The sequence below is a fragment of the Columba livia genome, chromosome 24 (genome assembly GCF_036013475.1).
Source record: "Columba livia isolate bColLiv1 breed racing homer chromosome 24, bColLiv1.pat.W.v2, whole genome shotgun sequence".
NCBI lineage: Eukaryota > Metazoa > Chordata > Aves > Columbiformes > Columbidae > Columba > Columba livia.
Genome location: NC_088625.1, coordinates 1956919 through 1983008, shown reverse-complemented (window position 1 = coordinate 1983008; position 26090 = coordinate 1956919). Strand labels below are relative to the sequence as shown.

The 26090-nt window shown below is 52.6% G+C and overlaps 2 protein-coding genes across 3 annotated transcripts in view; one reads left to right on the top strand and one right to left on the bottom strand.

Moving 5' to 3' along the window:
- CBL (Cbl proto-oncogene) overlaps positions 1 to 13267 on the top strand; it is a 35158-nt gene extending 21891 nt beyond the window's left edge. The window contains exons 9-16 of the mRNA XM_021285268.2: positions 643 to 846; positions 2316 to 2447; positions 4172 to 4549; positions 5472 to 5566; positions 6084 to 6239; positions 6721 to 6824; positions 7260 to 7442; positions 8827 to 13267. Coding sequence (XP_021140943.2) covers positions 643 to 846; positions 2316 to 2447; positions 4172 to 4549; positions 5472 to 5566; positions 6084 to 6239; positions 6721 to 6824; positions 7260 to 7442; positions 8827 to 9107 — 1533 coding nt within the window. The 3' untranslated portion in view covers positions 9108 to 13267. The remainder of the gene's footprint in view (positions 1 to 642; positions 847 to 2315; positions 2448 to 4171; positions 4550 to 5471; positions 5567 to 6083; positions 6240 to 6720; positions 6825 to 7259; positions 7443 to 8826) is intronic.
- A 1434-nt stretch (positions 13268 to 14701) lies between these two features.
- Positions 14702 to 25412, bottom strand: MCAM (melanoma cell adhesion molecule). Of its 2 annotated transcripts, XM_065040289.1 has the most exons (15): positions 25215 to 25412; positions 20939 to 21066; positions 20618 to 20828; positions 20433 to 20503; positions 20241 to 20328; positions 19877 to 20056; positions 19669 to 19796; positions 19365 to 19527; positions 19155 to 19276; positions 18704 to 18842; positions 18467 to 18588; positions 18228 to 18363; positions 17443 to 17584; positions 16899 to 17016; positions 14702 to 16100 (listed from the first exon to the last, which is right to left on the bottom strand). In XM_065040289.1, the coding sequence occupies exons 1-15, from the start codon at positions 25279 to 25281 to the stop codon at positions 16071 to 16073; spliced, it is 1845 nt and encodes a 614-aa protein (XP_064896361.1). In that variant the 5' UTR covers positions 25282 to 25412; the 3' UTR covers positions 14702 to 16070. The 2 variants fall into 2 exon arrangements, with proteins under 2 accessions (XP_064896361.1, XP_064896363.1); XM_065040291.1 differs by lacking the exon at positions 16899 to 17016.
- Positions 25413 to 26090: the final 678 nt, after the last annotated feature.

Here is a 26090-nt window from a genome sequence, read left to right as displayed (position 1 = left end):
ACCTCAGAGAGAAAATGCTCCATATTCATAGCACAGTTTGCCTTTCTGTCTTCCTCTCAATTGAAAAGTACCTGACAAAAAGCAGGTTTAAACCTCTTTGTATATTAACTATGTGTTTCATTTCTGCGTCTTAGTGGCTCTTGTAACATCCGTTAGAGTCATCAAAGAATGGTTTGGGTTGGAAGGGTCCTTCGAGGTCATCTATTTCCACCCCCACTGTGGAGAGAGCAGAGCAGAGGGGCAGAATCACCTCCCTTGACCTGCTGGTCATGCTGCTTTTGATGCAGCCAAGGATGCGGTTGTCTTTCTGTCCTGCGAGTGCACACTGCTGGGTCATGTTGAGCCTCTCATCAACCACCATCCCCAAGTCTTTCTCCTCTGTGCTGCTCTCAAGCCATTCTCTGCCCAACCTGTATTTGTGCTTGTGATTGCCCCAACCCATGTGCAGGACCTTGCACTCGGCCTTGTTGAACTTCATGGGCCCACCTCTCAGGCCTGTCAAGGTCCGTCTGGACCTGGATGGGATCCCTTCCCTCCAGCGTGTCGGCCGCTCCACACAGCGTGGTGTCGTCGGCAAATTTGCTGAGGGTGACCTCAGTCCCACCGCCCGTGTTGCTGACAAAGGTGTCTTCTTTCCTGGAGGAATCGGAAGGCCAAGGTTGTCCTTTTTGCCGCTGTGAAATCAAAGGCACGGAGCCAATCGTAGTAGACCCGTTCGACCCCAGAGGAGGAGGAGGATTGTCACGACAAGGGGCAGAAGGAACTCCCTCACCTAATTACGATGACGATGATGACGACAGAGCTGATGATTCCCTCTTCATGATGAAAGAACTCGCTGGTACCAAAGTAAGGTCACGAGAGTAGATGTGGCAGTATGTACAAAGACTGCATGTTCTCCATCAGTTTTCTGTGGTCTTAGCGATTTGTGCATGTGAGGGTTGCCAGACCTTGTAACAGGGAAGATTTTCCTCAGTATGGAACATGGGGATTTAGGTTCAGTTTTGTCAGGTCGGTTTACACTGTTAGTTCTATGAAGCAATAGCGATCACTACTTTGAAATCTTTGCTCTTTTGTGTGTTGTCTTGGAAGAATCCTTAGAAGGGTGAAAAGGCTGGCTGGACCTATCGGAATGTAGGATCTAGGTTTATAACCCTTCTCTGCATGCTTAGCAATGCTGCTTTTGAACCACAGTTTACCCACAGCAGCAAAAATTCACCCATTTTCCCCAGGGATGAATACAGCCAACGACATACAGTCTTCCCAGGGCCCTGATGACTGGGCAGGCTGTTTTGCTGAGGAAATCAATTTGACTGTCATGTTTTTGTAAGGTATCTGATAAATTTGTGTGATAACACCCTGCCATTAGTGCTACTTCCTTCCAGGAGATGTGTACAAGACAGGCATTCTTTACGAATCCCTGCATGTTTTCTCCTAAAAATGCATTGCTGCTCTTGAACATTTGCGTTTAGCATTGTTTTACTGCATAGGGAAACAGGTTTGAATTTGCCTAATTTTTAATAGTAGGATTCACTAAAGTAAGCTGCCTTTCCTGGTCAGAAAGAATCCTCTACACTGGTTTACCTATGGTCATGTTTCTCTTTAGCTTTCACCCTGTGAAATAGTGTACTAAACAGTAAACCACATTCCTTTAGGTAGTTTTTCTATATATGGCTTGGGGAAGCAAAGCAATTGCCCTAGTATGACATCCTGTTGTGGTTTGCAGTAGGCTGGTACTCTGTTGGTGGCAGGGAGTTCAAACCCCTGTTAAGCTTTTCAGAGTTAGAAAACACTGGACTCGCTTGGAGACATTTATGAAAAGAGGACAACAGGCACTGTTCCTGTTTGTTTGGTGGAAAAACAGCTTTCCAGGGACAAAAAATGGAGGTTTTGGTGCACGCAGTGACGGCTGCAGTCGCCATGACACTGTGGTCAAGGTAGTTTGCAGGATTTGCAGCAGATCGTGCCCTCTTGTGTCGAGAAGAAAAGCAGCTCGCTTGTGCTCAGGGCCCAGTGAGGCAAGTCTGTTACTGCAGCCAAGCCGCTTGTCTTCTATTGTGCCATTGCTACGTGTGCATTTTCAGTTGTGTGCCATAGCTACGTCCACTGGTGGTCTTCAAGGCTTGCTGCGTGTCAAATGCTGTCGTGCTGTGAAGTCGCCTTCATTTACTGGTGTACGATTGTTACTGATACAGTAGTTAGTTACCAATAGCAATATTGAAGCCAACACAAGTCATAGAGCTTGAAAGCCTCTCTAGAGAAAAGGAGTTCTGCTGGATTTTGTTGTTTGTTAATTTTCCCATTCTTTTCTTTCTCAGGTTGAGCGTCCTCCTTCTCCATTCTCGGTAGCTCCGCAGGCCACCCTGCCTCCCGTGCCGCCGCGACTGGATCTTTTGCAGCAGCGAGTGTCCAATCCGCCTGGGGCTTCCAGCCCTGGGACCACTTCAAAGGTCGAACACAGCTTGCTCTTTCAGCTGTGATTTTGGCGGGGCAGGCAGGACGAAGGGCGTTCTGGTTGTCGAGGGTTTTGATTGCGGGGTGACAATAAAACCCTGGCAGATGTATTGTTAACCCCCTCTCCCCCCGCTTCCCCCTTCAGCCCCTCTCTGTCCCCCCTTCCCACTCAGGACAGGCGGTTGGGAGGGAAAGAAGGACAGAGAGAAGAGAGTTGGAAAAATTAAAAATGTTTTACTAATGCTACTAATAAGAATAGAGAAAATAATACAAAATATACAAAACCAATCTTTAAAATCTCAGCAACTGCAGAGCCGGCAACCAAAGTCCTGGACTGGACTCTGCAGCCAACCGGAGCGGGATTCAGTCTGTCACTAGCCCTCAGTTCACAGGGATGACTAGCAAGGTCCTCTCCTAATGTCGGCCATAAGGAAAAGGGACGAGATCCTCGTGATCTCCCACTTTTATATGAAGTATTCACGTGAATGGAATGTTATACACAGTTGGTCAGTTTCTTGGTCACCTGTTTCTCGTTGCCCCTCTGGCGAGATGTGAATCTGTCCTCATCAATAACCTCGCATTCCATTGCTATGTTTACCAAAACATGTATCTGGTTCTCCAGGAAAATGCAGCTAATATGAACCTTTAGCTGATGGGCAAAGAGAAACTTGTTTTTTAACAAGACCAGGACACTGGTGAACACCGCATGTTCTCTGTGACATCCCAAAGTACTTTCACAGATGACTTTTTATCCTTGCTTTTCTGTAGTCCTGTTAGGCCACTTTCCTTCCATTCCCCACAATAGTCTGTCCTGAAAGCAAATGCTTCCTCTGGAATCCATGGTAGGAAAGTCCCTTTTTGCTGGTTCAAGGGCCCGTCTCTTCGTCAGATTCATCCACGCAATTGCTAAAGAGAAGCTGGTCCTGAGCTGAAGCACTTGCTCGCTTTGTGACTGCCGTCCTGTTGTACTACTAAGTTATTGTTATTACCAATATCTCCACTGGTTTTCAGCCTCAGCCACTGCTGCCCGTGTCCTTTGGGCTCGTGTTTTGTTCTAGCTGGCAGGCAGCGTGTGAGAAGGTGTCATATTCCTGTCCAAACTTGTCTTCACAAATATTTCCATCGAGCGTTTTTTCAGGTAGAAAGCTAAGGAAGGAATTGGAGTGTGTGACTGAGAAAGTGGTTTTCTGATTGACTGGCAGAAGGCAGCAGTGCGATCTTGGTGGAATTTGGTCATTGACTGTTGGGATATGGCAGTGGATCTTCAGCTGGTTTATTGGATTGAGTCATTAAATTATGCTTGAAAGTTCAGACAGAAGAAAATATCCAATTCTATGAATATTCATTGCTGACTGATGAATTGTTAACTTGCATAAGTAACCCACTATTTAATATTTTTAAAAAATTGTGGGTGTCCTTTGTTTGGAATCCAAACCGATGCTGCTGTAAGCTTTCTTTTCCTTCAAGATAAATAATCTGGGGTGTTTAGTGCCCAGCTGTAGCTGCACGTAATTACTGTGTTATCTCTTCAGGCCTGTAGAGAAGGTGTCTCTGGGGGCTGGTGTGGAGCGTTATCTCCACATTCTTTGAGATAATGTCTTGTAAAAATAGATAAAATGAAAACCAAAACTCACCCTTTCTGCCACCCGCCTCCCTCCTCTTTGTTTTGTAGCTACTCTGCCCCTCGTTAAGCAATGTTTTACATTCCTCTGCCTTCCAGGCTGCACCTGGGACTCTTCACAAGGATAAGCCTTTGCCGATCCCACCCACGCTCAGAGATCTCCCACCGCCTCCACCTCCGGACAGGCCACATCCCATAGGGACCGAAGGTCGACCGCAGAGACGTCCCCTGCCCTGCACTCCAGGAGATTGTCCTTCGAGAGAAAAGCCACCCCCCGTGCCCTCCAACCGTCAGGCGGATCTGTGGCCATCCAGGCCGATTCCAAAAGCCCCACCTGTGGCTCTCAGCCCTGCTGACCCTTGGGCTGGGAGAGAACTGTCGAACAGACACTCGCTTCCCTTTTCCTTGCCCTCGCAGATGGACTCCAGGGCTGACAGCCATCGGCTTGGGAGCACGCTCAGCCTGGACAACCCAGTGGTGAGTAGGCCTGTTGGAGGCGAAGGGAATTTGTGAGGAATTAAGTCTTCCAACGTGCCGTCTTCTTATAGTTTACATCCAAATAGGGTGATCTTTTCCCAGGGGGAAGATGGAAAGGAACTGGTGAGTGCAGGGCAAAGGGAATGGGAGGACTTAGGGAAGCGCTTTCGTGCCTCTTGGGAGCAAGGCTAACATACCAGTTTGGGCAGTCATGAGCCACAATTGCATGATCACTGTTGACCTTCAGTTTTGTAAAACTGAGGATGTTTTGTATTGGGAGCTGGAATGCTGCAAACATGTCATTTACTCAGTTTTTAGTCCTGTAAAAGCTGTGCTGGCTCTGATAAGTTTAACCCAGTAAATCTGAGTTAAATTTGGATCTGTTACTATTACCAATGACATGATGTGTAACTTAGTAGTCCAACGTATTGTTGCCTAAAGGAAATCCCAGGCAGTTTTGCTTTCTTTGGTTCCATTCCCCTAATCTTTCCTTACAAAACCTCCAGCTTTCTAAAAATGAAAACAAGCACATTTTTAGCCAGACGGGCTGAGAAAATGGCACTTGCGTGGTTGTCGTTCTGTTTCTGTATGTGTGTGCTTGTCTGCATCCTGTTCTTCTTGTCTCTCATTAACATTTTGGCTTTCTGGTCTGTTACATCTAAATTCACCAAAGCCGTTGGAGTCTCAAAAGATAAGGAGTTCCTGCAGTTTTTGTGGAGACAGGAAGTTTGGCTACAGAAGAAAAACCCTGCTTGTGCCCTCACTGGGGGAAAACTGTCACAGACCTACTGGGTTTCTGAGGTGCTTCAGAATAGTGGAGATGCTTCATTCCCCCAGAGGACCTATTGAATGACTGATGGCTTTGCGACTGCGCTGGTATATGTGGTGGTTCTGATTTCTGGTCTCCAATTTTTTCTTTCAGAATTTAAACACTGGTCCACCAACAACCCCAGAGTGTGAACACCCCAAAATTAAACCCTCCTCATCTGCCAATGCGATCTACTCCTTAGCTGCCAGGTCTGTTGCTTTCTAGCAAAAGTACTCTTCAGAATCGTAATTATAGCGTTCTCTGCATACTGGTGCCAGGGGTGGAATTGAACCCAACTCTGTCAGCCTTAGTTTCTCTCTCTGACAGATTCAAAATACACAATGTAGAGAAAGTAGGTGAAATCAGCATCCCAGAGATCTGTGGTTAGTGGTGGTAGTTACCCTTACCTGTAGCACTAAGAAACAGGCTACAGTTGCCGTTAGCTCTCCGATGAATTCACCTCTGAGTTCGTCTTTATGTGAAGTAGGTGATACAGAATGTGTATGATATTGTCAGCTTCCTTTTTGATAATGGCCTTGTGCCAGTCAGTGTGACCTTGCACTTGGGCTGCTGAGAATCCCGAAAGCCACATTATTTCTTCAGACAGAGTCACTGTAAGATGACTGCTTGTTATGCACACTGTGGATTTTAAAGGCCACTTTGATATTAATCAGATTTGGCGTAAATTACTTTCTGATGTTTGTATCCTCTTTCTTCTGCCTGCAGACCACTGCCTGTACCAAAACTGCCTCCTGGGGAACAGTCTGAAAGCGATGAAGACACTGAATACATGTCACCATCTTCTCTGCCTGTGGTGCCTCCAGGTCCTGCTGTACAAAAACCAGAGATCAAAATGCCTTTGGAAATGACTCAGAGTTTACGGTGAGATTGTGTTTGTATGAACTGTGCTTCCTGTCACAGCTCTGGGAAAGCACATTTGTTTACTAAGGTGGGGATTTTGCTTGCTCGGTTCGCTAAATCCCCCCCGGTGATATTCACCAGATATAAACTACCACAGCCAGCTGAAAATGAAATGTGGCTGCTGCTCTTTGGCAGAATCCTTATACACTATTTAAGGAGTCAGTTAACCACTCACGCCTCTTTCTGCTGGTAACCTGTTGAGAGCAGCAACAACTGAAATTCAAGATTCTTTTAAAACGTGGTGTTCTGGTGGTATCAATTAAACTCTTTTAGGCTGTTATGCTGTATTGTGATAGAGCATTTTCTGGAACAAATATTCTTTCAGAGAGCAGTGGTGATATGACTTTGAAGCAGGGATCTGTGCAGTCTCACAGAGAATAGGTGGCGGTGATGCTTGACCACTGTCACTTGTCGGAAGGGAAATGTGTGTTCTCTCCCTCAGAGTTCCAGACTGCAACCAGCAGACGGATGGCTCTATGTATGAAGCAATGTACAACATCCACTCCCAAGCAGCATCCTCTGCTTTCGAGCCTGTCAACAACTCCGGTGAGTGAGCGTGCTAAAAAACAACTCAGAAACTGAGGTACAATGAATCCGTCCCAGTTGGAACAGCACTTTAGGCCCAATTAACTGTTACTTGCTTTCGCTGTTAGAATAGCTAGGATGTATGTGGAAACATCTGGGTCTGCGTGCTGCAGACTGCATGTGGGGATGTTGTCGAGAAGCCCAGTTGGAATGCACTGTAAAAATAGTCAACAGTTGTTAAAATATTGCTGGTTTTGAGTTTTTTTGTGTGTGAGGCAGTCGTCAGCCCACATCTAATACTGCCTTCTGGAAAGAGCTTCCACTGAATGTGGAGTGCTGGCAGCAAAACCTTAGTTCTGTGTCCTGTCAATGTTTGCGGACTACAGGAGAGCAGAGTGCCTTGAGAGACAGGGGCTCTGTTCAGCCCTGGAGCTCACAACGTGCCTCTTATTCCAGATGAAGGGGATCTGGCAGCAGCCGCTGCCAGCAACGGCCCCGAAGAGTCAGAAAATGAAGAAGATGGTTATGATGTCCCCAAACCACCGCTACCAGCTGTTATTGCTCGTCGCACACTGTCTGATATCTCCAATGCCACGCCTGCCTTCAGCCGAATGTCTTTGGAAAATGACCCTGTAACAGGTTAGAGGACACCCTTATTCTTCACGTTGTAGTGGGTACTGATGGCTTGCCGTGCATGCTCGAAACTTCTCCCTCTGACTCACGGTTTTGTATGGAAGCTGTAAAATCAGGTTTACAAACAGACTTACACTGGTTCTTAGTTGTTGAGTTTGGTTTACAACTTGGAATGCGCTGCATTGGTGCAGCAAATCACATTTAAATCACAGCTGGGAAAACCTTTCCTCAGCTTAAAGGATATTCCTTAAGCCGCTGTTCCCTGCACGACATGGCACACCTGTCGTACCAGGGCGTGAAACACAACTTCAGAACATGACTACCTATCCCTGTTCAAGTAAAAGGTGACGTGGCTGGCCTTGCACAGCTTCTGTCTCAGTCCCAGCTGCAGTCGTTGCCAGCAGATGGCACAAGTGAACTGTTTGGTGCTGTCAGTTCGTTTGAGCAGGGACCCAGTGGCTCAGCAAGGTCAGCTTTTCGTCCCCGGGGAGCAGAGGACATGTTGCCCTTCGGGCCGCAAGGAAAACCCAAATCCTCACCTCTCCAAGAGCCTTTCTGAAAAATGCTTGACTTATTTCCTACAACTACACAGCAGCTCTGAAGGAAGCTCTGAAACTCTTCCAGTTGGGGGGCTTTCAGCATGTCTGAACACCCTGACAATTTGTTAAGCAGGAGGAGTGAGTTTCTTATTCCTTCTCAGCCTCCTATACCCAGGACCACTTGTCCCAGTGAGTCTTCTGTTCACCTGCTTCACCATTTTCCCTTCTTGCTTGCCCTTCTTTGGAGTTCACTAGTGCAGAGAGGTTTATTAGCTTTGGCACTCCTCCCTGCCTCGCTCCACGCTGGTCCCTCTGTCTGTAGAATGTGGCAGACAGGGATAAGAAGGGGCAGAAAGAGCTCACACCCTGCTCACAGGTAAAGTTCCGTGCTTAATCATTGACCGTTCTTTGTTTCTACAGCCCTGAGACAGCAGTGCTGTTGCCCTGCTTTGTCACATTAGGAGATCCGCTCATGAAAAGTGCTGTGGAGGTGCTGATTGTTACTGCTCTGGGAACCATATGCTGTTTTCTGAAATACTGGGTATTGGCTGCTGCCGAAGCCTGGTGCTGAGCAAGCCTGACTAGTATGGGATACGCTTTGGCAGATTTATGTTGTCACGCATTGTGCGCTACAGTTTAGTTTCTTAATCATTTACCAAAAAAGCTGTGCTAGTAGTTCCCCTTGCAAACTGACCCATGGTCTCTGAAATTTAATCAGTTTCAAAAGACAATTGGTGGGAGAGAAGTGGGTAGTCCTTTTTCTCAAATGGCAGTCTAATGTTATTCCCGCTTTGTTCCAAGCAAGAATCACATGTCCTTCTCTCAAGTGATGCATTAGTTTTTCCTTCCAGGTTTTGCAGATAGCTCTCAAGCTCCAGAAAGGCCACCGAAGCCACTACCACGGCGAATAAATTCCGAGCGGAAAGCAGGGAGCTGCCAAACAGGCGGAGCCGGCAGTGGGACCAGCGCATCGCTGCAACTCTCCAGTGAGATCGAGAACCTAATGAGCCAAGGCTACTCATATCAGGACATTCAGAAAGCACTGGTCATTGCACATAACAATATTGAAATGGCCAAGAATATTCTCCGGGAGTTTGTTTCCATTTCCTCTCCTGCACATGTGGCCACATAGCACATTACCTCCACACCTTCTGTGGACCAACTGCCTGGGCAGCTGTAGCCCAGCTGTGCACCAAAGGGGAAGGGGGTTCCTTTAGAGACTTCGTGCTGAGGTCTGTCCTGCCTCTTACGAGAATCAGTTGTCAGGTTTTTGTGGTTCCAGATTTCAAAGCAGTGGAATGAAATGGAGCAGAATGGTCTTTTATACAGTGTATGTCTTGGAGTCCTTTACCCCTACCTCTTGTTTGAGAGAACAGATTTATTTCCAGGGTGTTGGCAGAGAAAGGTATCACAACAAGGGATCCCCAAGCTGATGCCCTGGAGGCTGGGGGGAGTGTTTTGTGCTGTGAATTCTAAGTGAATGCTCTGAGAAACAAAGTCTCGAGGTCAGTGTGGTGTGTCCTGTGGTTCATGGTACTGGGTCTGGATCTGTTTGCTGCTGTGTGTCTGGCTCAGGCTTTTTAGAGCGGCTGGGAGGTCCTTTTCTGCTGGGAATAAATAAGAGACCTTGGAAGAATCTTTTGGTTACTTCCCGTTTGCCGTGGCGTTTCCTTCTTGCCTGTAATAATAGCACTTACTGCTTATGATTCAAGTCCTCCCCTTTTGCCTGAGATAGCTTCTGTCAGGCATTTTGATCTTGGCAGTGCTGGGAGCTGGATTTCTCTCGCGTGTCCTCTTGCCAGCAGCACTGGTAGCACCAGATTCCAGGCAGCCAGACGTACTGGAAGTTTTAAGTGGTTTTGAGAGGTGGGAGAAGGTGGGAATCATTTGAGCGAGAGCAAAGAACTGGCTGCTGCTTCTCCTTCTTTAGCCTCGAGCATTTTGTGCCTCAATGCTCAGACTTGACTGTGGCCCTGCTGGGCTTGAGCAGCTGTCACTGGACACTCCCATGCGCTCTTTCTCTAGGAGTGTTGCACGTGGTAAATATAATTCTTTATTTATCTTAATTGCATGGTGGCTGTCTCAGACTAGTGGCCTTCACGCACATTCCATCATCTCTTTCCGAGAGCTCTTGCGGGAGCCAACTGTCTTTGTGCCGGGCTGTTTTGTGGAATCGGTAGATGCAGCTGATGTATTCGTTGGTGTCTTAACCTGCTTTGCAGTAAAAGAAATGCAGCAGTTCTCTGCACAGCTATCAAAACAGCATGGGGGGCTCTTTCCATTTCCACTACTCTAAGGTATTGCCGGAGCTTGTGTTAAAACAGATCTGGGAAACTTGTGTGTTTGTGAAATGATCACACGGCTTTAGAAGTCAGTATTCAGCTGTTAGTTTGGAAAAACCTGACTTGCATACTCAGCTCCTTGACTCTGTTCGTAAGTGCTTGAAGTGCGAGAAGTGCATGGTTCCTATTGAGAGGATTTAAATGAAGCAGGGATACATGCATCACAGCCTGACAGACAGACGGGTGCTCTGTGTATCCTGAGAGGCTATTAGCCTTTTGAGGTATGTCTGGCGTTATTTGCATCTAAGAGCAGCAGCAGTCATTAGGCAAAGAGTTGCAACTTGCAATATTGTTGGAGTGGTTATGGCAGTTGGATGCAGTTTGGCCTTTTAAAGAACCTCATAGCTGGGCCCAGATTTCAGAGAAATGACTTGCAGTTGGCAGAGAGGATTTAACAAGTATTAGCAAAGAGAGCTAAGCATAAAAGGCTTGGTTTGTGTGAAGTATAGGTTTCTCTCTAGAAGTTTATAAATTGATGTGGTGGGGTCCAGGCAGTTTAAAAGCATGAGCTTTACTCCCTGCCTCTCTGTAGTAAAGAAGATGTTCTCTGAAACCGTAAGGAGATCTCTTGCAACACTTCCAGGCCACCACCACTGTTGCTATTTTGGGGTCAGGGCTGAAACGAAGCAATGCAGCACACTGGTGAGATTGATGTCAGTGGGCACGGTGCTGTGCGGCGCTGCAGAGGTCGGTCAGGCGCAGCCAAGAGCAGGGTCTGAAGGTGCTGAGTTACACAGCAGGTGATGCCAGTGCCCGTTGCACTCGAGGAAGAAGAGCTGTTCTTCTTCCTCAGCGTGTTGGTGGGAGCTTCCAGAGGAGCGAGCCCAGCGCTGGTGCCACAGAGGCAGGAGCGTGCGGCGGCTCCGGTTGTTCTCTCACGTTACGGTTGGGAGCCTGAGCACGCAGTCCGAGTGTATGAAACATATTTCCTGGCTTTGTCCTGGAGACCCAGGTAAAAACACTTTTGTGAGGGAGCAATATGGTTTTATTTCCCTCTTCTTATCTCCAGTGTAGTCTGTTGGGGTTAGAGCCACTTCACTTCTCACTTGCTGTGTAAACTCAGTGTGAGTGTGACTGGTTCTCACAGGCAGAGGTGTCGCTGCCAAGGCTGTGTAAGAGCCAAGTCCAGCCAGCTAGAAAGCCTTAACTCTTGTCTTGCACAGTGTGTGTGATCAGAGTAGTGATGCCCTGTCCCTTTATTACAGGCTTGTTGTAATGTTAAGTCACGCCTAGAGCTGTTACAGGCCTGTCTTTGGGGTTTATGTGCCGAGAGATGTTCCTATGGGTATTGTTCCAGTTGTTAGTGATTAGAGAGAGCAGTCTTTGTGGCATGTATCACTAATTTTTCTGCATGTGTCCTTTCCGTGCACTTTTTGTGTCTCAAACTGATTTAAGAAACTTAAGTCTTGGCTTTTCTTCTTTAGACATACGTGCAGCAGAGTCCTGACCATGTCTTATGGCTGTGCTCTGTGAAGTCAGTCCAGGCACTGTACGGTGTATTTTTCTTGTTGTTCTTTCAGAAAGGTAAGCCTAAGGTTGATTTATCCTTTTTTCCCTTGATCTTTATTCTTAAGAAGTTAACTTTATGATGCTAATTTAAAAACATCCACAACCAACGTGTCTAGTGCCTTTCTTGAAGAGAATGCTGCATCGCTAGGCTGGATCTGAGTATCCACCCCCTGTGAAAACAATGAGCCCAAACTAGAGCAGCTGTAAAGATGCCTTTGAGTGCGAGGCTGCTTTGGAAGGGGTGAAAAGAAGGGGTGAGAAAGATGGGCAATTGTCACTTCAACTAGGACACTGTGTTTTGGAGTATTTCAGCTGTGGAGGTTCCTACTAACAACCACTGGTCTGGACTGATGCTGTACTAAGCTTGGCGTGAAGACAGTAGAATTGTAGGACAGGATTGGTTTTGCTTGTAACAAAATACAAGTTCTGCTCGTAAAAAATGTCAGGTTTCCCCCTACCTGTCAACCGGGACGCAAAGCAAGCAAAAGACATTTTGTACAGGCAGAGCCGGGCACAAAACGTGCGGGACCAGTCAAAGCGAGCTGCGGAAAGCAGGCGAGTGTAGTTGGTCTGTTCTGAACGGGGTTTTTGGCTGACTTGGTCCATTCAACGCTGCCGTAGCTGGATGGGAATCTGAGGTGATCCTGGCAGGGGTGCGGGGGTCTTGCCTGCTGCTCGTGTGCCCCCGCGGACGCTGAGCTTGGGGCACAGGGTGCTGGGAACCAGCGGACCTGCTCTCGCCCCCAGCAGCTTTCCGCATGCCCTTCACTGAGCCTTTCCCTTGGGGAGCCACACAGGCTCGGACTACAGCATGTTGCTTCCTGCACTAGACCGACTGCATTACTGTAGCTAATCCTGAGGCAGGGTCATTACTGTAAACGTGTTTTTTTGTTCATTTTCAGTTGAGCAAGAAAAAAATGCAACTCCCAGGGCACTTTCTTAAAGGTGCCACTTAAAAATAAGGGTCCTTATTCCCCGCTAATTTTTAAAAGTTCCTAAGAGAACTCTCTTTTTAAATTCCCAGTGGGGGAGGAGCAGTTTTTCTCTCTCTTGAATGACAAATACCGATTTGTATGATATCAGTGTTAAAAATGTTGAGATTTCCACAAAATATTTTAAAAAAAAGTATAATAGTGTCATTAATATAAAATATAATAGCAGTATTTAATCCTTTCAGATCTGTAAAGAATAAGGAAAAACAGAAGGTAAATATTCTTACAGAGAGTAGCTGAGCTTTAAGGTTCACTTGGTTTAAAGTCCTCGTTTTGTTTGCAAATGCATTGTTAATGTTTAGAGGTTATACTAATGTTATTTATTAATTGTTTCCATTCTTGTATGCTGCCCACTAAGAGCTCCTTTGTTTGGGTTTTCATTCACCTGTGTCAGTAAAAAGAAAACAAAAAGTTTTATTTTTAAATAAAATTTCCTTTGTTGTAGCATATTGTCCGGGTTGCGTTGGTTCTGTTGCTTAGACCTGGCCACAATTTAAATGTTTAACTTGTAAAGCCTCATGGGGTCTTATGGCATCGATTGCTGGTGTACCTATATGTACCTATACTCTTGAGAGCCAGAAGGGTTTTACCTGGTTTTGGTGATGCCCTGTCTGTCCCTCAAAACATAATGGGAAAATGTGTTGAGGTTTAAGGCGAGGTGGCAATAAACTGGGACAGTTGCTGATTGAGGCAAATGTTTTCCATTTTAAAAGGCAATCTTTGTTGTTTTCTTTCCCAAAAGGGCCTTTCGCAGGAGGGAAATGTGAGAAAGTTTAGACCAGTTCCTCTTGCTCTATTGCAGAAGTTGGTGACTGCTCCGAACCATGCTAAGGTATCTCCGGTACTCGACCATGCTGCTCAGCAATGGGGCTAATTGCTCTAGTGGGGGTAATTGGGGTCACATGAGGACACAGGTCTCAAATGAAGACACAGGGGTTAACTGAGGCCGTTGGAACCTCAAAAAGCTGTTGCCATGGGGTCAAATGAGGGCATAGGTCAAATAAGGATACAGGGGTTGGCTTAGGTCATTTGAACCCCTAAAAGATGTCACCGTGGGGTTAAATGAGGACAGCGGGGTTAAATGAGGACACCGGGGTCAAATGAGGTCAGGCGAACCCTGGTCAAATGAGGACAGGGGGGTTAACAGCAGTCAACTGAACCCCTCAGAGACATCACCAGGGATTCAAAGGAAGATGAGAGGGGTTAAGTAATAGGAACTAGAGTCAAATGGGGTGGTACATGGGCTCTGCTGGTCTCAAGCCCCATCAATCCAGTTAACTGGAGCCAAAGCTGCCAGGTGAGTCACAGTATATGAATAACAGTTATAAACTATTAGAATTCTTTAAGGAGAAAAAATCCATTACCATCTATTAGTATCTGTAGTAGCTATCAATATAATTATCTGCTATAATGTCTTGTTATCTATCCGTTAGAGCTAAGTCTGTCACTAGATTCTAAGTAGTTATTAGTATCTATATTAGTATCTATTAATATAAGCATCTAATAGATTCTACTGTTGGGCTCTATTAATTTCTATTGATAGTGCTACTCTTTTGGTATCTACCCTCACTAGTAATATAATTATATATTACAATCTAATATTACAATCATCTATCAGAATACATTAGTAGATTTATTAGGAATGGTAGTTATTAGTGTCTGTATTAGCTGATAATATTAGAATAGATATAGATACTAGAATCTACAGAATTATTTTACCAGCCACAGCAAGTAGAAACATGGCATCTGATTTAAACCCGTGTCCTAGGTGAAAGTCCCAGCTTTGGTAACCTGCTCCTGGGGAAAGAAGCCTTGAAATCAAGCAAGGACAGCGTAGACATCCTGGTGGGACTGCTACTAGCGAGAACAAACTCAGAACCGGCTTTGATCTTTGTACTTTATTTTCACATATATATAAAAAAAAAAAACCTTGCAAGTATCAGACAAAACTTCTGGAAATTTACACACAATCCAACAAAAATATATATAAACCAAAGCTTTTGCTTGGACAACACTTGTAGCTTATGAGTATAGCTCACCGCTTGTTAGGTCGCTGGCTGCCAGGCTGCTGCGTGCTCCCCGCTACCGGCGGAGGATGCTGGGGGAGCGCCAGGGGACATCTCTCCTGTCACCCGGGTTCACCCCTTGCCCAAGGGGCAGCACAGGGCTGAGAGTACATGACTTAGAGCCAGGAGGGGCTGTGGGGGGTGATATCTCCAGGGGGAGGCAGGAGGACAAGGCATGGTTGCAGGCTGGGATAGCAGAAGCTAAAGGCAGGCTGCTTGTCCGTCTCCCCTCTCCACCACTCAGCTGCTGTAGCGCTCTGGCTATGGGGCCAGAGGCGCCAGCAAAGCACAGAAACAAGCCAGTTTTACCTGGGGCTGGTAATTATTCAGCATAAAAACAAACAGACAAAAAACCCAAATGAACCAAAAAAACCCTGAGACATCGCTGACTGGCCCTGACCTCATATTCCTTAAATTTGGAGGGGGCCTCCAGGACCTGCTGTTGCCAGCAGCTGTAAAGCCCTCCTAAAAGCAATCCAATTCCCTGGGGGGTGGGGAGACACCCTCCCCCTTGCAGCAGCAAGGCTACGCTACAAACCAGTGACAATAAGCCCTTGGTCTGGCATGCACCCAAGAGATGGGCACCCCTGCCCTTGCTCCGCCAGGTACTCGCCTCCCGTGGGATCACAGGTACCCACCAGAGCCCCCTGCCCGCACAGCACTGCCGAGACACGCCGGGCTCCACCAACAAGACAAGAAACAGCTCAAAAGGAAAAGCAAAGCACTAACACCTCCCCAGCAGCTGGCAAACACCGCTCTAGCACACCACGTCCATTCTTCGCTCATCTAGCCTCACCACACCACTACATCTAAGGTGCCTGTCGCATCCCAAAGGTAACGTTTCACCAGCATTTCAGAGCAAGTTTGGGTTAAAACACATCAAAACCTTACCACACACGTACAGGACAAACTTCCTGCAAAAGTCTTTTTCCACTGGGATATTTCTTTCTAATATTGCTGTTGGCTTCTCTATAGTAGTAAGCAAATCCAAGGCGCTGCTGCAACCTGCAAGCCCACGGTTGAGGTAACAGGTGAGTCAGTGGGGCGTCCCTGCACATTGGGGCTCAGCACTGTGACACAGTAATTGTCTCTGGCTGTGCTCCCCAGGTACTGGAGCAGGAGTGGGACAAGGCAATCCAAGAGCAGGAAAGGCTTGAAGGAAGAAAGCACTTAGTAGATTCCCTCTCTAGTTTCTCAGATCGATGTATTTCTCGCTCTTCAGTCCGACAAAACAGAAAGAGAGGGAAAAAAAACAAAGCAGTTAGGGGTGAACATAAAACCAGGTCCTTCACTGCAGGTGTCTGCATGATGGGCAGCAATGCAATGGGGCAGAGCTGCTGGCCCGGGCTGAGGATCTGCCCCAGGGCAGGAGGCGCTGAGCAGGAGCTGCTTGGGCAGCAGGACCAGGAAAAGGTTATCTCTTGGTCTAAGGCAAAAAAACACCCACTGCAAGCTCAGGTGCCACATCCTGTGGCTCTGCAGGACACGCAAGCCCTGCCTTAGCACAGTGATGGTCTGGCACCAATGCTGTGAGCAGTTGCTCAGGCCCCTGGCGGCTCTCAGTCCCAAGTGCAAGACAAACACGTGGCCTGGGAGACTCATCTCATCCTGCACCAAGAGCTCAAAAATGCCGGAGCAGGGCCCGTTCTCCCAGCCTCCGCTCCAATGTTTGTATAGTTCCTTGTCACAGAGTCCCCTGGGGACCCTGGCTCTGGCTCCAAGGAGCGCGGAAGAAGGCAGTGCCAAGCAGAATGGGCAGCGTGCTCCCAGGAGGTGCCAGGGGCTGGCACAGAGCAGAGCGGCACATGCGCAGGGGAGGTCTGCTCTTGGGAGCTTTGTCACCTCCCCTCCCTCCCACGGCCCCTCTCGAGCGCTGATGATGGATAATGGAGGCCCATTGCGGAGAGGAGAAAAGCATTACCTCGAAGCGCCCCCGTCCACTCCTCACCTCTGCTCCCAGCCCCGGGAGCAGCCCTGGCCCTGGGGAAGGGCAGCGCACGACGCTCTGTCCTACCTGGTCAGCGGCAGGTCTCTTCTCACTGTTGGCACCCTGCAGGAGCCCCGCCTCTTCGGAAAGTTTATCTGACTTAACTTCAACTACAATCTTGTCTTTACGTGCCTCTGGCTTTGTGCTAGGGGAGGGAGGTGACAATTTTGAGACATGTTTGCGAGACCAAAGAGGGCACATGGCCAGTTGAGCGAGGCCAAGCCCTGGGGCTCCATCCCAGGGGATGTTCTGGAGTGGGGCCGGGGCAGAGAAAGGCCAGAGAAAGCTTTGGGTTGCCCAGTCCCGCCCTGGGAAGGAGTCCATCGGCTGCTCTACCACTCTGCTGTCCTCCTCATCGCCTCCCTGTGCGGATGGGGTGAGCAGTGCGGACCCCAGGCTGGGGAAGCTGGAAGCGGCTGCCAAGACCCCAGCACAGTGCATCCCCCCCACTATCGTGTCCCTCCGCACTGGGCTGGGAGCAGCTGGTGCTATGAGATGGGAAGCATGAGTAATGGCAAGCACCTCCGGCCCCAAGGACTCCCTGGGAGGGCAGGTGGGCAGCAGTGCTTACATGTCCTGTTTCCCAGAGCGGCCACACGCGATCTTGCCTTTCTTGTGCAGGAAGTAGATGACAGACCCCAGCACAGCCACCACGAGGATGCAGACGATGATTGCCACAATGATCACCCCTTTGCTCTCCGGTGTCTTTTGATCTACACACAAGAAGAGTGGAAGAAATTAACGCCTGTCCCACCCTGATGTTCTCCAGCTTCTGCATTACTGCAACCCCTTAGGGGCAAGAGAAGGACCCCTTCCTCCAAAAAAGCACTATGGGGACTCCAGTTCTTGGTGCTTCTCCAGCGCCCCACAGGATGCAGTTGTCATTACAAAAATTCTCTTTTTGGGCAATTTCTGCATGAACATGCTTTGCATTCTGCTCGCATGCCATAGGACGATGTCTTACAGCGTTTCCTGCAATACATCAGGCCACCCCTTTGCTTTTGTCCCCGGCAGGCCCGGGCTGCAGGAAGCTGCGCTTGGTGGCCTCGTTGGTCTACAGGCTGAGGCAAAGCAGGCAGCTTCCACACCGCTGCAGAAACAGGCGGAGACAGAGTCTCCAAGGCTCGGCGGGGGGAGAGGAGCAGTGAGATGCAGCACAACAGCCAGCAGGCAACGTTCTCTCCACACCCGGAGCGGTGAGGGGACTGACCTTTTCTGATGGGCTCCACTGGTAGAGCAGGAAGGGAGGCAAAGAGACAGAGCTCAACCACAGCAGCACAGCACGGACTGTGCCTGTGCAAGGGTGACTAACGTGTCTCTGGGTTCCCGGGATAGAGGGCAGTGCCTGAAACTTACCCAGTAGCTGGATGTGCTTCTCGCTGAAACCCAGTGCGTTGGAGACCTTGCACATGGCTCCTGCCCGCAGCAGGTCATGGTTCACACGCACTGTCAGGTTGCTGGCAATGTGCTGGTTTTCAATGTACTCGTGAGCCTGTCAGGGGGAGATTCAGGAGCAAAGGATTCAGTGCCTGAGGCAATGGGCCTGCATCCCTCCCCAGTGCACAGCCTGGACCTGCACCCTCCCCAGCTCTCACCGTCCCGTTGACGTTCCAGTGGACAGAGGGCCTGGGGAAAGCGATGGCCTTACAGGTCAGGTTCACCACCTCGTCCTGCCGCACATACAGCGGGGAACTGATGTCCACAATCCGCGGCTTCCCTGTGGAGAAGGTACATCAAACACCCACAGCTCTCAGAGGAGAACAGGACCGATGCTGGGTGGGATGGGGCTCGCTCTGGCAGGGCAGCACGCCCGCACACATGCCCGTTCTTACCCTGAACAGTCACGGCCACCTGCTTGCTCTGCTCCAGCCCCGGCACGCTTGGTGCGATCACCTTGCAGCTGAAGTTGCTGGAGGTTTCGAAGGTGAGGTTGCTCAGGAAGAGCTGGTTCCCTTCTGCGACCTTCCTGCCCTGTTGGGAAGGGATGCCCCCAGCAATGAGCCCCAAACACTGGGCACTTCTGCACCCAGCTCCCCAAGTTCTGCTGCTGTCCAAAGGGGCTCAGCCCGCCCTCCTACACACAGGGAGGGAGCCTGCAAGCACAGGACCTCTCTGCAGTACTGGCCAGGAGGTGAAGAGGTAGAGACGTATAACGCAGACCCATGCAAGGGGGAATCCTACCCCTGGCATCTCCCAGGAGAGATGAAGCAAGCTCCTGGCTCTTCCCAGCTTGCTGCAAAGCCCAGGCTCACTGACCCTGAGCACGACAATATGCCTGCTCACCTTCTCATCCCTCCACTGGTAGTCCAGGGCCACGGGGCTGTGGGCATTGCAGCTCAGCCTCACGCTATCCCCTTCCCGAGGGGATGAGGAAGGCTCCATCCTCACATGGACCCCTTCAATGTCTAGGAGAGTGATGTAGACCAGAGCAGGGTGAGTAGGAGGGACAGGGCACCCAGCACGAGGGGCGCAGGGTCCCCCCCTCTGCCTTACAGTTCACAACAAGCTCCACATCCTTCTCCAGCTGTCTCATGTCATCCAGGTCCAGGGTCTGGCATCTGTACAGGCCACTGCTGCTCTTATTCACATCGTGCAGGTTCAGCACCCCGCTGTTGGGGTCCGTCAGCGGCGTCAGGTCCTGCCAGCTGTCCTCCAGCTGGAGGCAGCGGGGAGAAAGCAGAGCCCTTAGCCCCACACAGCCACCCTCCATTCCAGCCACTGCATCCCAAGCCCTCCGGGCAGGGGACAAGGAGCAGCCAGGACACAAGCTGTCTGCCCGGGTCCCCTCCAGCCTCACCTCTCTCTTGAAGAAGCTGAAGACAGGTGCTGGGTTCCCATCGGCCTCGCAGACCAGCTTCACATCATCCCCTTCCTTCACTAGTGTTGAGGATGGCATGACCTGCAGCTTCAAGTGCTCTGCAGGGTCTGGGGAGGAGGGAGCAGGGAGGGTTGGCGCAGGGTCACGCAGCGCTGGGCAGCAGGCATGTCCCCAGCCCCCAACTCACAGAAGATGGTGACATTGACTCGCCGCGACTCCACAGCGTGCCTCTGTCCCCGCAGCCAGTAGTGCACGGTGCACTGGTAGAGGGAGTTGCGGTCCTCCCGGGTGACACGGGCAAAGAGGGTGCTGCTCACCGTGTACAGCCCGCTCGACTCACGAGTCCGCGTGGCCGTGATCTTCACCACTGCAGGAGACACAGCCATTGTTCCCAGCGCACAGGGAGGCGAGGAGGGCTCTCTTGGGAGCACAGGGCTGCTTGGGGTGGCCGTGGGCTGCCAGTCCCCAGCTAGTGAAGGCCCAGATAGCTCAAGTGCCCCAGCCCCTCTCCCAGGCAGGCAGGTGCGGTTCCCCGTCCCCATGACACTCACTCTTGTCCTCCTGCTGCAGCTCTTGCCCGTTCTTGTGCCAGGTGATGTTTGGGGCTGGGAAGCCATTCTTGCTCATGCACTGGGCAATCTGCGTTGGCAGAGAGAGCCTTGAGCACAGCGTGTCCCCGTGGGGAAAGGGGAGCCTGGAACAGCTGGGAGCCCGTTCCTGCCCCACGTGGGGCCCTTCCTCACCTGCGGGATGTCACTGCTGTGCACGGAGATGCCCCCTGGGTTGGCCACAATCTCAGGGGCCTCGGGGACCTCTGGAAAAAGAAGCAGGCAAGGGAGGAGAGCCCACGTATTAGGAGGGATGGGATCCCCCGATGGCCCCACAGAGCAGATGCACAGCCGCTCTGCTCTCCTGCCCCATCACTCACTGTAGACGTGGAGCTCAGTGCGGTTCTCGCCTGTGCCATGGCTACCTGCCCCAACCTGGCACACGAAGGTCCTGGCATCCTGCATCGTCACCCTGCTGATGGAGAGGGCCTTGTCCTCGCCCACCGACAGCCGCCCTTTGTAGCCTGTGTTTTCTTCCAGGATCTTGCTGTCCGTGATGTGACACAGCTTCACCCAGTTGTTGCGGTCAATCTGCAAGGCAGGAGTTCGAAGCTGGGCTGACAGGGAGCCCAGGAGAAAGCCACGGGCTAGCCTGCACCCCAGCCCACCAGCCACGGCCCCTGCTGCGGGCCAGCACTCACGTAGAACCAGTTGATGGAGGTGTAGGAACCATTTCCAGGGATGTAGAAGTTGCACTCGATCCTGGCTGTGCCCCCACTCTCCACTTCCACCACTGCCGGCATAGAGACTTCCAGCTTGCTGGCTACAGCTGTGGGACAGATACCATCAGGGGTGGGAAGCCGCCACGTCTGAGTGAGCAAGAAAGCTGAGCCCAGGCCTGTCCCGGTCTCCATCCCCTGAAGGGCGTGGGACAGAGCCACATCCTGCACCAGCATCCCCCAAGCATCATGTTCCAGCCCAGCCGGGGCGCCAGCCAGGAGCACAGCCCCACTCCTGCCACCATGCTGCCTTCTGCATCCAGACAACCCACAGGCTCAGGCCACCGACCCTGTTCCCAAAGAGGGGCCAGGAAACACACCAGTAGTCTCCCTGGGACACCAGGAGATAATCACTCACCCCATTGCCAGACCTGCCCTCCCCATGGCACCTCAGCCTTGCTGAAATGGGCAGCTGGACCGCTGAACCCCCAAATCTTCCTGCACACTGCCAAGGCAGGGAGCGCTGCACCCCTGGAGAGCGGAGCCTGCTCACCCCAGCACCCCACCTTCCACCTTCCCTCCCAGCTCAGCTGCCCGCTTGCCCGCAGCAGTAATGGAGATCCTGGCCGTGCTCCAGAGCAGCAGGGGAAAGTAATGGCTATCGATCCAGGGCAGGGAACAGAGCAGCTTCCCGAGGGGCTGGCGGGAGGACACCCCAGCAGGGCGCAGCACAGGCAAGGGCTGTGCCACAGGATAGCTGGGAGTGCCATCGCTGCTGGCCCCGCAGGTAACAAAGCAATGGGCATCTGCATGCCCTGGGCTGGCATGCAGCCCTGCAGGAGGGGACAGCAGTCTGGCCCCCAGCAACATGGTCAGGCAGCTCAGCACCCATGGCCCAGCACAGGTGTGGGAGCTGCAGACAAGAGGCTGGAGGAAGCCAGCTGTGTCAACAGCTCCCTTGATAGCGCTGCTCAGTAACAGCCATGGAGGATCACAAGTGGGGCTACTTCAAAGGGCAACGCCGTGCCCATAAAATACTCTTTGTCTGGACTGGTTACGTGTTGTCACAGCCCCAAAATGCAGCCACGAGCCCTTTGCCCAAAACAAGGGTCCTGGCTCACAGGACTAGCCACCTCAGAACACCCCAAAAGCCAGTTTTTGGCTCTCACTTGTGCCTTAGGCACAGTACAGTTGGCACCAAGTAAAGAGGGATGAGAAAAGCTCTGCACCGGAAAGGAGGTACTGGAAAAACAGGTGAAAGCCCAAGAGATAAGCATGCACTGGGGTCAGGAAACTGGACTGAGTGTACACAGGAAAAGATAACTTTGCATCGGAGGTACCTGCCCACCTGTACAGCCACAACTTGGCTGCCTGGTGCAACCAGGAACCTGCAGATTTGGGCATGCCTGGGGCTGGGGTGTGCCCCCTGTGTCCTGCCTGAGCCCTGACCCTTCTGAGCTGCAGGCAGCCAGGCCAGACTTTGCCCCCTCCATCATTTTTAGACCTTCAGCATGGGCCTCAGGCAGAGCCAGCCCTGGGACAGGGAGAGTTGCTGGCCTGCCCCACTGACCTGCTCGGCATGAGAGCCCTCACCCAGGCAGCGAAGCAGCAGAAACCATGAGCTCAGAGCTGGGGAATGGCTGGCATCTGAGGCTGGCACGAGGCGCACGTCCCTCCCACCCATCCACTGCCCTTGAGGAGGTGGACATGTATGCCGCAGCCCCCACTCTGCCTGGAACAAGGGCTTGCTGCTCCCCACCTCCCCTGGGGCAGGCCGAATACTAGCCCTGCCCCAGGCTGAAAGGAGCACCCAGAACGCCATGAGTGTGGCTAGCTGGAGGACACAAGGGCTCCCACAACCCTGGGGACACAAGGCTTCCTCCTGCAGCTCCATACCCCACAGCCTGCGAGGTGTGCGGGCAAGCTAGAGAGGCACTGTGCACAAGCACCCCGGCATAGCAAGCTCTGGAGACATGGCATCCACCCTTGAACCCAGCATGACTGCAGCCACCAGTTTGTTGAGGAAAGCCAGGCAGGGCTGGAGACCCACTGGCACGCGTGGAGCAGCCCGGCTGCAGAGCTGAGCTCCAGCCCGCACTGTGCACCCCAAGCACCTGGCACAGCTCCAGCGGCAGACCTAGAGATCTAGAGAGGACGTCTGCAGCAAGCAAGCAGGGAAGGGAGGAGAGCCCCCGTGCCGTTCCATCTGGCTGGCGGACAGCCGGCCGGCAGCCAGAGCTCCACAAGAACAAAGATTTGCTTTTAGAGCCGGAGAAGGGGGTGGGGAGCAGCACAGCCCCTCCGCCAGCCTCCTGCGGAGCCGAGGTGTGCGGGGAGCCGGCGAGGAGCGCGGCTGCGTTGGCGGCGCAGAGTCCCCAGCACAGAGCCCTCAGCACAGAGCGGTGAAAGGAGGGGCACCACAGAAGTCTAGAGCTGCACATGGGATGCCTGAGGTTTCCAAAGGTTTCTACTCCCCTCTCAGAGAAATCAGCTGCAGCCAGATCCCTCCTGCTCTCAACATGTTCTGTCCTCCGCTGCCCTGGCAAGGCCACCCTGCACAGGTCCCCCAGCTCCTGTGGAGTGGGATCACCTGCGCCCCTTCTTTCTCACAGAGAGAAGAAACGGGGCGTAGAGCCCCAGCCCTGCAGCAACAGCACCACCGGCAGCACCCAACAGCCTCCGCCCCAGCCCTCATTGTGCTGAGGACGGGGAGGGAGCCAAGGCTCTGCTGCAGGAGGGACTGGCACCTTGCACACCCAAACAAACTCCACCACTCCATCAAGACCCAGCCATGGGCACCAGGAGAGGAAAGGCTCACGAGCCCAGCCATGCAGCCGGGTAACAACACCCACAGAGATCCAACAGCTGGAGACGGCCGCACAGAAGGGGCCAAGGTGGCACTGCCAGCACCAGTGTGGGCTCAGCCCCCTGCTCCGGCAGCACAGTGAGCCCCCCTGCCCATCTGGGGATGTCTTGGCTGTGGCCCCTCATTCTTCTGGAAAGCATCAAGCCTTTCACTGCGACTGGGCTTGCAAACACCCCAATGCCGCCAACCAATAAACACCTCGCTCGGCACATGTGCTGTGAGGAAGGGGATCCCAGCGCGGGCCAGCGGTGGAAGCAGCCTGCCTTTGGCTTGAGTGTCCAGCATTCCCACCGTGCCAACGCCTTAGCCAGAGCAGGCTTCCCCAGCGCCTGGGGCCACCTCCGCAGCACGGCTGGGCAGGGACAAGGTGAGAAGGCGTTGGGGAGCAGCCACCCCACTGAGACAACTCCATGGCCCCCGGCGAGGGGACGGCATGCTGTGAGGAGCAGGACAGGTCAGGAAATACAGCTCCCTACCCACCCCCCCCACCCCCCCCCGCCCCACCCTGGAGGTGAAAATTGACTGGAAAGTGGATAAAAAAAGAAAGCGTGAAAAAAGCCAAGAGAAACAAAGCGCTCGGGGGAAAACTCCTTAGAAGGAAAGGGGTGGATGCTTCCTAATAAACTCGACCAATTCACCCTGCTGCACATTGAACACACGTGGGGGCACCCCGGCACCCTGCCCCTTACACCCCGGCACCTCTGCCCCACGGAGCACGGCTCCAGGAACCTGCCTTGCACCGTCCACCTTCCCTGGCCACCGGACCAGCCTCCCCGGCGATGCAGACGGCATCCCGCACCCTGCACTGCCCTAGGGGGGCTGCAAAGGGTTACCGAGAGCAGAATGGGGCACTCGCGGCTCCCCACATCCAGAGCCGCCGCCGCCGCGAAGCCCGGGGACGCACAGACGAGGACATAGGCTCGAGGGGCTGCTCAAAGCCAGGCCCCCCGGCACCACAATTTTGGCATTCCTAGCCCTAAGCCAGGCAGCACCCCGAGGGCGTCAGCTCTGCTGGCTGCCTGGGCTGGCCCCGGGGCGGCTCTGCAGGGCAAACCGCGCCGGCTGCCACCCCTCGGAGCGCGCAGCGTGGCGTTAGGAAAGGGCCGGGCAGGGCAGAGGCCAGCCGACCGACCCCAGCGGTGTTCCGCTGCAGCCCGGCGCTCCGCGGGGCGACAGCAGCACGGGGGAAGGGGCAGCCCTGCCCGGGGACTGCGAGGCCCCTCGCCCCGCCCCGCCGGCGGCTGCACCCGCCGCTCCGCAGCGCAGCCCCTGCCCGGCCGCCCCGGAGCGCTCCGCGCCGCCGCGCCCGCAGGTGCGCCCGCCCGCCCGCGGCACGGATCGGCACCGCCCGGCCCGGCCCGGCCCGGCCCCACCGCGCCCGGCGCCACTCACCGCAGCAGAGCAGGAGGCAGCAGCCCCAGCCCAGGGCGAGCCCGGCCGCACGCCGCCCCCCAGCCATGCCCGCCGCCGGCCGCCCGCGACTGAGTGGGGCCGCGGGCTGACGTCAGGCGAAGGAGGAGGAGGAGGTGAAGGAGGAGGAGGAAGGTGCGGCGCCTGCCCACCGCCCGCGGCCGCTTGTCACCCCCCAGCGGCAGCCGGCCGGGCGCCGCCGCGCGTCGCCCGGGTGACACATCGCGCATCGCGGGCGCCCGGCTCTGCCAGAAGGTCCCGTAACTCTGAGCTCCGAGCAAATGCTCTCCCCGTCTCGGTACAGGTCGTTTTCAGGCATTTCTAGCTCTGCTGGAGGAGTTCGCTCCAGCTTTGCTTGCAGACCTACAGTCTGCCAAGTCCTGCCTGTCCAGGCTTGCACAGGCTGATAGGAGCAGACTGCCGGGCGCTGGAGGTGGAAATCATTAAGCAGGGGAGGGGGCAGAGGTGTGGGGCGACCCAGATTCCACAGAGGCTTGCGGAATGCCAGAAAGGGGTCAGTCCCCAAGAGTCCCACTTCCAGGGGTCAGTGGATCTGGCTGGCAGTGCTTCAGGGCAGAACTGACCCACTGCCTTGCTCAGCCCTGCTCTGCCCCAAAGCCCAGCCACAGCTTCTGGGTTGGCTTTGAACCTACAAAGGCAAACGCAAAAACAGGGGGACCAAACCACTTTTCATCATTGCCTGGGCTCTGAGAGACACATGGGGACAGTGGGGTCCTCAGGAAGCAGCAGGGACATGACAGTGGTGCTGTCTCAGGCAAGTCACCAAGTTCTGCAGGGCTTGCGCCCCAGGCCCTGCTCTGCCTCGGTTTCCCTGCATGCGCTGCCCTCAGCCCTGCA

Coding starts and splice junctions, on each gene's coding strand:
- MCAM (XM_065040289.1), bottom strand. CDS start 25,281: ATGGCTGGGGGGCGGCGTGCGGCCGGGCTCGCCCTGGGCTGGGGCTGC. Junction 20,504..20,617: donor CACTGAGCTCCACGTCTACA/GTGAGTGATGGG, acceptor TTCTTTTTCCAG/AGGTCCCCGAGGCCCCTGAG. Junction 18,364..18,466: donor ACTGGAACGTCAACGGGACG/GTGAGAGCTGGG, acceptor TCCCCCTGACAG/GCTCACGAGTACATTGAAAA.